Source organism: Tenrec ecaudatus, chromosome 2, assembly GCF_050624435.1.
Source record: "Tenrec ecaudatus isolate mTenEca1 chromosome 2, mTenEca1.hap1, whole genome shotgun sequence".
Classification (NCBI taxonomy): Eukaryota; Metazoa; Chordata; class Mammalia; order Afrosoricida; family Tenrecidae; genus Tenrec; species Tenrec ecaudatus.
In genome coordinates, this window is record NC_134531.1 from 71,889,856 (window position 1) to 71,902,990 (window position 13,135).

The 13,135-nt window shown below is 38.0% G+C and overlaps 1 protein-coding gene across 6 annotated transcripts in view; it reads right to left on the reverse strand.

Moving 5' to 3' along the window:
- CERT1 (ceramide transporter 1) overlaps positions 1-13,135 on the reverse strand; it is a 127,623-nt gene that overhangs the window by 43,323 nt on the left and 71,165 nt on the right. For 3 of the 6 annotated variants that reach the window (XM_075541182.1, XM_075541181.1, XM_075541180.1), the window contains 3 exons: positions 10,830-10,937; positions 9,919-10,057; positions 2,678-2,785 (listed from right to left, as the gene is read on the reverse strand). In XM_075541182.1, coding sequence (XP_075397297.1) covers positions 2,678-2,785; positions 9,919-10,057; positions 10,830-10,937 — 355 coding nt within the window. The remainder of the gene's footprint in view (positions 1-2,677; positions 2,786-9,918; positions 10,058-10,829; positions 10,938-13,135) is intronic. The other 3 variants (XM_075541184.1, XM_075541183.1, XM_075541185.1) reach the window with 1 other exon arrangement.

Sequence of the window (13,135 nt, forward strand, 5' to 3'; positions counted from 1 at the left end):
TTTTTTGTAGCACACAATAGCACTATGTTTTCAGAACCTCCACATAGAAAACCTCCAAATAGAAAGCTTAATTAATAGTCTGACCTGGTGAAACAAACTCCAAATGCACTATAAGTCGACATTTTTATCCATTCAGGAAGTTGCTGGACATCCAGAACGAGCTTTTTCATTTTTGAAATGGGAAAACCACTTGTGTACACTTGAGCTTTTCCCATAGTGCTGTCCTTGTAAGCTGTGTTCAACATGACAACAGTTTCTATGGCATTTTTCCAGAGCAGGAAACAAAATTTGACAGCAGCACACTGTTTTCTTAAATCAGTCACCACAAAATATGAGGTTTGAGCAGAACAGCTTTAAAAATTCACTGTGGCCAGCGAGAACATTTCCAGGCGATGCCACCGGGTGTACTAACTGAGTGAGTTACTTGATCCTTTACTGCTTAGCAGGAAAAATGTGTACTGCAAAAGCTCCTCTCAGTGGAGTTTCCCTTTTTGGGGGGAAGGCCCCTTACATTATGAATTATGTTGCCCTTCAGTCTTCTAAGGAGCCCTGGTGGCTTGGTGGATTACACTTTGGGCTAATCACAAGGTCAGTAGTTCAAACCCACCAGCTGCTTTGCAAGGGAAATCTATGGGGTTGCTACAAGTCAGAACTCACTTGACAAGGAAAGTTAGTCTTCCTATTTCTTCTACCTTCTCTTTGAGCCTTTTCATTACTCCATAAAAGCCTCGTAAGGTTGGAGCAGGTATTAAAACAGTTTGAGGCAGATACCTTAGTCTGTCTTTGGGAGTTCTCAAAGAAACCATTTCTTGAGTCTGGATGGTGTTAACTGAAAGGCTAGTAGTTTGACTCCACTCAGAGGTACCTCAAAGAAAGGCCTGGCAATCTACTTTCCAAAACTCTACAGAGTACATTTCTTTGTGACAAACAGATTCAGCATGAGTCAGAGTCACTCAACAGACACTGGTTTTTCTGGATATGTAGGTGCCACGGAAATTTTCATTCACCTCATTGTATCTGGGCCTAGTTATTCCTTTCAATTCCCTACTTTTAAAAGCAAAAAAAATCCTCAAATTTATTGCTGTCAAGTCAATTCCAATTCACAGTAACCCTAGAGGGAAGGCTAGACACATAAACAGTGTCCAAAGCCATAATCTTTACGGAAGCAGTCTGTCTTATCTGTCTCCCAGAGAATAGCTGGTGGGTTTGAGAGCTTAACCACTGCACCATCGGGGAGTCTTCTAATACAAAACAATACCATAGACCCTTGCTACTCTCTTTCTGCAACCTGTTTTTAGTCTATTGCAGCAGTTGTCAACCTGTGTGCCTCGGCCCCTTTGGGGGCTGGATGACCCTTTCACAAGGGTTGCCTAAGACCATTGGAAAACACATATTTTCAATGGCCTTAGAAACTCAGACACCCTCTGTCTCCAGGCGGGTCGGCCCACATGCAGATATGCACACATACGAGTTCCTCCCATGAAAACTGTTAACCATGCTACCCCAGGCTTCAAGACAAAGTTTCATTTATTTGTAATTCAAAATAAATATTTCATAATATATAATGATATTGTTTTGTGATTAATCTCTATGCTTTAATTATGTTCAATTTGTAACAATGAAAATAAATCCTGCATATCAGATATTTACATTATGATTTATAACAGTAGCAAAATTACAGTTAGGAAGTAGCAACGAAAATAACTTTATGTTTGGGTCACCACAACATGAGGAGCTATATTAAAAGGTTGCGGCATGAGGAAGGTTGAGTACCATGGGTCTATTGTTTCAAGGCTCTTCACCAAGTATTCCCCCTATAACACAAATCTCAGAACACTTTAGTCCTCATCTATCAAGCCTTTTTTACTTTCTGTCAAAGTTTTATGGCTTCTTAGATTAGTCTTTAAGGAACTCCCTTTCTTTCCTTCCTTTTTTTTTGGGGGGGGGAGTGATTGTTTACCTAGTATTTATTTGTTTATTTTATATTTAGGTAATTGTGTTTACTTGAAAAAAATAATCATTTTATTGGGGACCCAAACAATTCTTATCACAATCCATACATACATCTATTGAGTAAAGCACATTTGTACATTCATTGCCCTCATCATTCTTAAAACATTTGCTCTCCATGTAAACCCCTGGCATCAGCTCCTTTTTACTCCTTCCCCACTCCCCCCTTCCTCATGAACCCTTGATAATTTATAAATTATTATTTTGTTTTATCTTACACTGTCCAACATCTCCCTTCACCCACTTTTGCATTGTCCGTCCCCCAGAGAGGAGGTTATATTTAGATCCCTGTAATGGGTTCCCCCTTTCCACCCTACCATCCCCCCATTCTCCCAGTATCGCCACTCTCACCACTGGTCCTGAAGGGATCATCCATCCTGGATTCCCATGTTTCCAGTTCCTATCTGTACCAGTGTACATCCTCTGGTCTAGCCAGATTTTTAAGGTAGAATTGGGATCATGATAGTGGGGGCAGGGGAGGAAGCACTTAGGAACTAGAGGAAAAGTTGTAAGTGTAATTGTTGCTACACTGCACCCTGACTGGCTCGTCTCCTCCCTGAGACCCTTCCGTAGGGGATGTCCAGTTGCCTAGATGGGCTTTGGGTCCCCAATCAGCACTGCCCCTCATTCACAATGATATGATTTTTTGTTCCTTGATGCCTGATACCTGATCTCTTCGACACCTCGTGATCACACAGGCTGGTGTACTTCTTCCATGTGGGCTTTGTTGCTTCTGAGCTAGATGGCCGCTTGTTTACCTTCAAGCCTTTAAGACCTTTAAGACAAAGCGGGTGCATGAGCAAATGTAGTGAAGAAAGCTGATGGAGCCCGGCTATCAAAAGATATAGCGTCTAGGCCACAGGCGTCCTCAAATTACGGCCCATGGACCATATGTGGCCCGCCGAGGACATTTATCCGGGTCACTGGGTGTTTTTGCTCCGTTTTGTTTTTTACTTCAAAATAAGGTATGTGCATAGGAATTTGTTCATATTTTTTTAAACTATAGTCCAGCCCTCCAACAGGTCTGAGGGACAGTGAACTGGCCTCCTGTTTAAACAGTTTGAGGACCCCTGGTCTAGGGTCTTAAAGACTTGAAGGTAAACAAGCAGCCATGTAGCTCAGAAGCAACAAAGCCACATGGAAGAAGCATACCAGCCTGTGTGATCACGAGGTGCCAAAGGGATCAGTTATCAGGCATCAAAGAACAAAAAAATCATATCACTGTGTGCTCACCTCCCTGATAGGATCGCTGAAGACAAATGGGTGCATAAGTAAATGTGAAGAAAGCTGTTGGTACCCGGCTATCAAATGATATAGCGGTCTGGGGCCTTAAAGGCTTGAAGTAAACAAATGGCCATCTAGCTCAGAAGGAACTCCTTTTCTATCAAGGGGTCGTCTCATAAATTAATGTCTCGCTTCTTACCTCTATTCTTCTCCCAGATGAGTAATTTGGTTCCTGAGGAACTTGTATCTTTTAGTTCCCCCCACCCCTTCACTTACGAATGGGTAAGATCACCACAGAAAATGCTCTTATTCAGTTCTGCCATTTCCTAAATACTCAGCTATTTAATTTTTCATTAATTGTGTTACTTGACTAAAGCAACTTTTTCAAACCCAACAATCCTGGAAACTCAGAGGGATAGTTCTATTCTGTCCTACGGGGTTGCTAAGAGTCAGAATCAAGTTGATGGCAGGGAGTTAGGTTATTATTTACTAAAGGAGCTGTCAGCACTTTAAAATGTTAAAAGCAAGGATGTTACTTTGAGGACCATGGTACAGCTGACCCAAGCCATGGTATTTTCAAATGTCTCATACACATGTGAAAGTTGGAGAATGATTAAGGAAGATTGAAGTAGAATCAATGCATTTGGTGTTGGCACTCACTGCCATCGAAGCCAATGCTGACTCATAGTGACCCCCTGTGGGTTTCCAAGACTGTAACTCAGCGGTTGAATGACCTTTGGGGGTTGAATGACCCTTTCACAGGGGTCTCCCGATTCATAACAGTAGCAAAATTACAGTTATGAAGCAGCAATGAAACTAATTTTATGGTTGGGGTGTCACCACAACATGAGGAACTGTATTAAAGGGTCGTAGCATTAGGAAGGTTGAGAACCACTGCTATAGCTGTTTATGCGAGTAGAAAGCCCAGTCTTTCTACCGTGGTGCTTCTGGTGTTTCAAACTTCCAACCATGCGGATTGCAGTCCAATGTATTACCACAGCACCAGGGTTCCTGTAGACTGCCAAAAGAACAAACAAATCTATCTCGCAAAGTTCAGCAAGAATGCTCCTTAGAAATGAGAATGATGAGACTGTATCTCATGCAGTTTGGACATGTTATCAGAAGAGACTAATCCCTGGAAAAGACCCCATCCTTGATAAAGTGGAGGGACAGTGAAAAAAGAGGAAGGTACTTGTCAAGATGGACTGAAACAATGGCTGCAACAAAGCAAACATTGTGAGGATGGCAGAGGACAAGGCAGTGCTTCATTCTGCATTAGAGGGTATCGATGAGTTGGAAGTGACTCCACGTGGGGCACCAAAGAACAAGAAAGGAGTGCCGGTGGCAGTGTGAGAAAGGTGTTAGCTGCTAACTTTAAGACCAGCAGTTTCAAATCCAGTCACTCTGCGGGAGAAAGATGAGGCTGTTTAATCCCATTAATATTTAGTTTTGGCATTCCTTTATAAGGTCACTCTGAGTCTGAATTAACTGGATGACAGTGTGTGTAGTTTGGTGACTAACAACACACAGCTAACATTTTTCTTTGAACAGCTGTCTTATAGACTTCAAACAGGTGTCTGTAGGCTAGTGAGTTTGGATCATTGACCTATAAGTTAGTCGCCAAGTGCTTGGCTACTGTTCCTTATTAGAGAACACCACAATGCTATTGTGTTGACTTTCTTCCAGTGGACCTTTTCTCTATTATTATTATCATCATCATTTTTAAAACAGTTTTATTGACACATAATACACATATAACTCAATAATTCAATCATATCAAGAATAATTGTACAATCATTACTCCAATCATTTTTAGAACCTTTTTTTCATGGTTATATCTTTTTTAAAATGAGTTATGTAATCATCAGCTCTAGTGCTCCCTCCCTGCTCCCACACGTTCTTTGCTCTCCCAGTACCCACACCCTCTATCTCTCACCCACCCACTACCTTCCCCTGTAAACCCTTGCATCAGTTATTATCTCTATGCATCTACTCCTTTTGTACTTCACAAACTAGCAAATGCAACAGAAACAAAAAGAAACAAACAAAATAAAGTGGAAAGGATAAAATAATATAAAGATAAAATACAAATATTATGTAAGAGTCCACCATCAGTATTTAAAAGGCCAGGGATGGTGTAAGATATGACAAAATAATAATAATTTATAAGTTATCAAGGGTTCATGGGGGAGGAGGGGCAAAATGAGAAGCTGATACCAAGGGCTCAAGTAGAAAGGAAATGTTTTAAGAATGAGGAGGGAAACTAATGTACAAAGGTGGTTGACACAATGGATGTATGTATGGATTGTGATAAGAGTTGTATGGGCCCCCAATAAAATTATATTAAAAAAAATAACCAAAGACCAGGGGAGAAACTTTTTCCTCTTTATTTCTGATGGTTGGTCCAGAGCCTTACATTTCTGATGTTTACATCATAAGATCATTAGATCATCTCATCATTCTAATCTGTTACAATCAATTATAGTGGTTAATCTTTTAAAAATGTAATTTCAATTTATTGTATCCTTGCTTGAATGGCAAATTGTTTTTCAAATCACCAAAGTCAAGATTAGATTTTAGATTGAAACTGCTGTTGTAACAAATTCTCCATGACAATCAGATTAGCCTTCTTTTCCAACTCTTAAAATGCTACGCTAAATTCCACTGTTTGATCTCAAATTCATATTTATGTGTCTCTCAATACAGATCAACCACATTAAAAAATAACAGCTACGCCGGTCAGTTTAAGACATGGAAAAATAATTATAAATTATCAAGGGTTCATGAGGGAAGGAGGGTGGGGGAGGGAGAAAGGGCTCTAGTAGAAAGAAAATGTTTTGAGAACGATGAGGACAACAAATGTACAAATGTGCTTGACACATGGGATGTATGGATGGATTGTGATTACGAGCTGTACGAGCCCCCAATAAAACGATTTAAAAGAATCAGCTGGTCCATTTGGGTTTTTGCTGTTAACACAATACTAGCATGTAATTTCTCAATTTTTATAATCATATGTATTAGATATAACATCCACTTTACAGTTATGGGAACAGAAGCTGAGAAATGTTCATTTGCTTCAATTCATCAAGCTGCCAATAAATAAGAGAACAAGATTAGAAGAATCTTTATTATTATTTTTTTAATCTTTACTCTTAAAGTAGTAGATAAGTCTTGCTTTAAAAATCAAACAGTGTGGGTCAGGTGGCTTTTCCTTCTGCATTCCCCCGGTTGTGTGTTTTTAGGTGCTGTTGAGTCTTCTCTGACTCACAGTATGGCGCTATGTACACCAGAATAAAACGTTAACCCAGTCTTGTACCAGGCTTCACAACTGTTATGTTTGAATGCACTGTTGTAGCCACTGTATCAATCTATCTCATAAGGGTCTACTTTCATTGAATCTCCACTTTACCAAATATGATGTCATTCTCCAGGGACTGGTCTCTCCTGATAACAGGTTATATTATGCGAGAGTAGTTTTGCCATTCTCGCTTCTAAGGAGCAGTCTGACTGTATTTCCTCCAAGATAGATTTTTTTTTAATTTCCCTTTTACTGGTTGTCCACATGATACTTTTTAAACATTTTTCTTTATTCTTCAAATCTACACAACCTGGGAGCCCTGGTGGCATATGTAGTACTGAACTGCTAGCCACAAGATCAGCAGTTTGAACCCACCAACCACCCCAAGGGAGAAAGATGAGGCTGACTACTCCCCTAAAGATTTAATGTCTCTGAAACCCAAATGGGTGGTTCTACCCTATCCTAGAAGGTCACTATGAGTTGAAATGGACTCAACAGCAGTCAGCCCCTCCCCTTTTTAAAAACACAAACTGGTTATTATTGAATCAAACATCTGCTATATTCACAATCACTTTGTCCTTCAAATACTATTCATTATTAGTGTAGGTCACTTAAAGATAGATGAGAAATCCAATCAGTATGCTTGTCGTTTAAAAGGCTATTTAAAAACAAAGCAGATGTGTAATACTGAATATGATTAATAAGGGAATATACTTTGTGTGTATGATGGAGAATTAAAAGTTTAATGTGTTTATTTTTAGAGCAAAAAGCATAAAGTATTAAAGAACCAAAAGCTTAAAGCTTATCCAATGTAAAGGACTTCAAGGCTACTTAATCTAGACAAAATTAAGTGCTTTAGGAGGAATTTAGACTTCCACCTTTGGCCATGATGGAGTAATAGGGCCTAATTTTACCCTCTAGTGTGGAACTTTAAAAATTGGACAAAATATATGAAATAATGCTTTTTAAGACAAAGGACAGTGATTCTATGAATGTAGAAATAAAAAGATGAGCTTGGAAACTACGTTGGCAAGAATGTCCAATCTATAAAGGGAAGAAACCTAGGAAAAACTCAACAGACTCTCTTGAGTAAAGGAGAAGGTGCGGAGAGTGCAAAATAAAAGAAGAGAACTAAGCAGGTTTCTCTCGACTATTCAATATAATGCAGACCAGCACAAGCAAACGAGAAAACTACTTGAGACCAGGGGAAAGGTTTTAGATAACTTAGCCCAAAGTCTACATGGCACCAGAAAAAAAAAAACCCGTTCCAACGACTAAAAAGCCTCTTATGTAATTGATTTAGAAAAGGCCTTGCCTCAAGAATGGAGAGAACCGGTGGTGGAAGTCTCATTATAAAGGAGAATCTTATAGTGTAAGGTTCTTACACTGTATACCACAGGTCTCCAAACTCATTTGGCCTATTGCCCTCCTTTTCAGAAAAAAAATTACTTAATGCTCCACTAGCAATGAAAACCGTATCCCATAATCCAGGACAATGTGTGTCTGCTTTTGCAGTCCCTTGGATTGTTCCAGTTCCCCCAGGGGGTGGGTCCTGCCCACTCTGGGAAACACTGTTATACACACAGTGGTACAATATTGACAGAAGACTGAGATGATAAAATATATGTACTATATAACTCTAAAACAGCCACTAACATAATTAAACAATGAGAAGTCAGATGTTTAAAAAAGATAAAATAGAATTACAAATACTTGGTAAACAAAGAAATGACATCATGTCAAGTAACAGCTTTATTGAGAATTATTACTTAGTAATACTTAGCACCACAGTGGGTAATACTGTAAAAAGAAGGGAATAAATGCATTTTTATGGACAGAATAAAGAGACAAGGTATGATTTAAAATTAAGAAAGGTTTGTGCCAGGGTTGCGCCTTTCACCACACTTATTCACTTGTTGAACAAATAATCTAAAAAGTAGGGCTCTATATGAAGAATATGGCACCAAAGATGAGAGGTAAAACGAACAACCTGTGATATATAGATGACACAACCTTGTTTGCTGAAAGTAAAGATAAGCTGAAACACTTACTGATGAAGACTAAAGATTTCACAGTTTTCAGTATGGATTACATCTCAAAATAAAGAAAATGGACCAATAATGCACCTAATGATAAACAAGACAAAATAATGACATTGTGAAGTAAACTATTTTCCTTATACCCACAGTCAACATACTTAGAAGCAGCAGTGAAGAAATCCAAATGATGTATTGCATTGTGCAAATCTGTTGCAAAAGATTTCCTTAAAGTATTAAATAGCAAAGATGTCACTTTGAAGCCTGACTTAAGTCATGGTAGTTTCAATTGCCTCAAATGCATATGAAAACTGGACAATAAGTAAGGAAGACTGATAAAAAATTGATGCATTTTAATTATGATGTTGGCAAAGAATAATGAATATACCTGGGACTGTCAGAAGAACAAAACAATCTGCCCAGGAAGAAGACCCACCCGAATACTCCTTAGAAGGCAGAATGACAAGATTCTATCTCATATACTTTGAACATGTCTGTTATAAGGAGGAATTGGTTCCCGGAAGACATCATGCTTGGTAGAGGGTCAAGGAAAAGAGGAAGACCTTTCACAAGATGGATTGACATGGTGGCAACATAATAGGGTAAAACAAAAGAAATGGTTGGATAAAGGATCATTATAAAGTGGGAACCAACTCAATGGTCCCTAAAAATAAGAGTGCAGAATAGAAATGAAACCAAAGAACAGGTGTTATTGACAACATTAGCACTTTCTTCAGCAGTACCAAAGGAAAAAATGATTTCAAACCTCATCTCATGTTCAAAGTGAACTGAAGGTCTTATTTTTATTAAAAAACAAAACCTCACTAAAAATTAAACTTTAATTTTTACGTGGCCCCAGGATAGATTTCTTCTTCTATAAGAAAAATGACAGAAAAAAAAAAGAGAGGGAGTGAAAACAGAGGCTGAATAGGGAAGGGAGAAGAGGGCAGAGGAAGAAGCAGGCTAAAGGGAAAGAGAGAACAAATAATCAACGATTCCAGATGTAAGAATTTAACATAAACATGTTTGTGTCTAAGAATCATCATGGGGTAAATTTATTAGACATAATATGAACTGTCAAACTGACAGCTACCATGTATTTTTAGTGCAACAAATAATATATTTAAAAATTCTTTAATGGCATAGGCGTGTATGATCAGAAATAAATTAGGATGTGTTATGAAAGTAAAGAAGTTATATGGATGGTGAAATCTATTAAACAGGGGTTGTGTGCAGCCAAAGTGATTTAAAATTATTTTTATCGCTTAAAGACATTACCCTTTAAGATCATGAAGCTCTACATCCATTCATTCTCCAAGTAAAAATAGTGGTAATAGCCTAATTAACCTTTATCCCTTTGAAGTTCATCCTTGGAGACAGCATCAGCACAGGCATCAAAGAACTTCTGCAGAGTATCAACTTGTCTACAGAGGATGTCTCTAAAAGTTTCCATTTCAGCCAATTTCTCACGTAAACTGTGGCCTTTCTAAAACACAAAACAAGGAGAGAAGGTAGGGGAGAAGGTTGAAATTCATGTAAAACAAACTTGGAATTTATTTGGTCCCATGGCATTAATCAATCTTTAAGGGTCTGTACTTTAATACTGAGGATATGAGGTAGGGAGAGCTCAGTTCAAGATCGAAGTAATACTACTAGGGAGAGACTTGAAAATGCCTACTGTACTAGCTTAGTACTGATAAGACAAACAAAATAATAACCCTGACAATGTGCTAATATAACAGTATTTTCAAATAGACAGTATCAAGGAAAATATTAATAGTTTTCTTTGAAAAAAAATGGTGAATGATCCAGAAGGGGCAATGCTGTCTGACCTTCTCAAGAAATCTCTGCTTGTTACTGGATCTGAGCTATTTTATAACTCTTTAAGAAACAGAACATTGAGAGCACTGTACATGATTCATGTTCTAGAGAGGAAAATGAACTCTGTCCAGCAGAGATTCATATTATTCCACGAATAATGACCATTTCTGCATATATTAACAAATACTCTTCAGTAATGCTGATTGCCTATTTTCTTCAGATTCTTCTTTGGACTGTTTATTATTTATACCTAATACCATTAAGTACTGATTGAGATGAAATCTTTGACCTATATTCATATTTATGTGAAATTTTCTCCTTTAAAAATTATTCTGTAATTTTAAATAAATGACACTCCAGTGAAGTTATTTCAAAAGCACGAGCTAAGTAAGTTTTTTTCTAGGTCATCTTATTTTATAGCATTCTTAAGTACCAACCTTAAATGAAGAGGTGGATGTTGCAGAGTAGCCACTTGCTCCAGACACCAGTGACACCATTGAGCCATGTCTGCGCAGGCTTGATTCAGAGCCATATCCAGATTCTGTCTAAAAAGCAAGCAAACTACATGAAAACCATATAAATAAAACATACTTAAAAGAAAATAAGATCTTTCCTATATATTAATCCAGTAATTAAATAAATCATTAGCAGTGGTTTATGATACTGATTGCTTGTAGATAGTGGGTACCTTTCAGTTCCTAATTGAAATTTATTCTAGAATTTTAATGAATACCTACAATATCTCAGGCTGCTGATATTGGTAGGTGCCAATGAGTTGTAAAATCCTTGTACAACTGAACAGAACAAAACACTGCCCAGGTCCTCACAATCAGTGACATGTTTGAGCACATTGTTGTAGCCACTCTGTCAACCTATTTTGTTGCATATCTTCCTCTTTATTGCTGATCCTCTGTCAGCATGAGTGTCCTCTAAAAGCTGGGCCTTCCTATTACCTGCTCCAAGTATGTGTGACAAATTCTTGTCATCCTCACTTCTAAAGAGCACTTTGGCTATATTTCTCCCAAGACAGACTAATTTGATCTTTTTGGCAGTCCACAGTATCTCCAATATTCTTTGAAAATATCATAATTCAGATGCACCAGCTCTTCATTTTCCAGCTTTCGTATACATATAAAAGCAGTGGTTCTCAACTTTCCTAAAGATGCGACCCTTTAATACAGTTCCTCATGTGGTGGTGACCCCCCCCAACCATAACATTTTCGTAGCTACTTCATAACTGTAATTTTGCTACTGTTATGAACTGGGAGACCTCCGTGAACGGGAAACCCCTGGTTCACAGTTTGAGAAGCGCTGATAATAAAGCAACTAAAATAGTACGATTTGGATTAGTCAAAATTTCTGGGAGCAGATTGCAGCTGTTTCAGTTTTGTAGCTACTCTGACAGTTTATTGAACAAAGAGAGTTCCCAAAATCTACTAGTTTTTAAGCAATCATCCGAAGAAGATAATGAGTCCCGTAAACTGAGATAAATTTAGATCTAGCACTGTGACAATGCTGTTACTGTTAGCTGGCTTTGATTCAGGACAACCCCATATATAACAGAACAAATGTTACATGGTCCTATGCCATCTTCACTGTCACTATCGTTCAGGCCTACTGGTCCTGCCAATGGATTCATCCATATCACCCAGTCCCCTGCTCTCTGCTGGCAATGCGATTTATGAAACATGATATCCTTTTCCAGTAATAGGTCGTTCATAATCCAAAGAAGTGATTAGAAGCTTCTGACAATATTCTGTCACCAAAAGAGTTTCATTGGCTAATTTTTAGAAACAGTGTACCAGAATTTTCTTCCCAGTAAGTCTTAAGTCTAGATCGGGGTTGTCAAACTGGCTGGTGAGCCACATGGGCTCTTTGGGTACATATGCATGGCTCTGAAGTACAACTGAAAAAATTTAAGGGATATTGCTCAGCGATTACTGCTTTCATTTCTTATATATATATTTATATTTATGGCTCTTGAATAATTTTTAAAATATTGTAAGGGACAGGATTAACTCTTCCATCAACCCATCAAAATGCCAACCCCTGGTCTAGACTCATGTATTTTAGATTCTAGAACCTACTCAGTTCAATTCTCAGGATGTAAACTAGACCTCAATAAACTTGATAAAGGAAAAACGCAAGCCTTTTTCTACATAACAGGGTCTAGAAAGTTTGTGGAAGAATGGAATTAAGAGAATTTTCTCATGAACTCATTGAATACCCTGTAATAGAACCACACCAAAAAGAAATCCTAATAAGAACAATCATACAATTCATTAAAAAAAAAAAGTCGGGGCTGTGGGGCTTGCAGCGTGTGTGCAGAGGGTGAGGCGGGAGGGCGGGAGGGCAAGAGTGGGCGGGAGGTGGAGAAAAAACAAACAAACAAAAAAACAAATCCCCATCAGATAAAAATATTTACTAAAAGTCAGGCAACAAAGGAACTATGCTAGGTTCTGTACCTAAAATAGCTTCAGTTTCCTTTTCCTCTCTCATTTTTAGACATTTTGGTTGCTGTACTGCCTTGGTGAAGATTTTCATTAGATTCACAAAATAAAATAAAAATGGAAAAATCCTACTTGTAATAGGCTAAAAATTAAGATTACTTTAGAAGTAGCTTCTCGTATATGCATATTTATGATTCATTTCTAAACAGAACTGATTCTAAATTACATTGAATTACTACTTCATATGGTGCTTCTAAGTAACTCCAACCACATGACAGGTTGAAACATGCAAA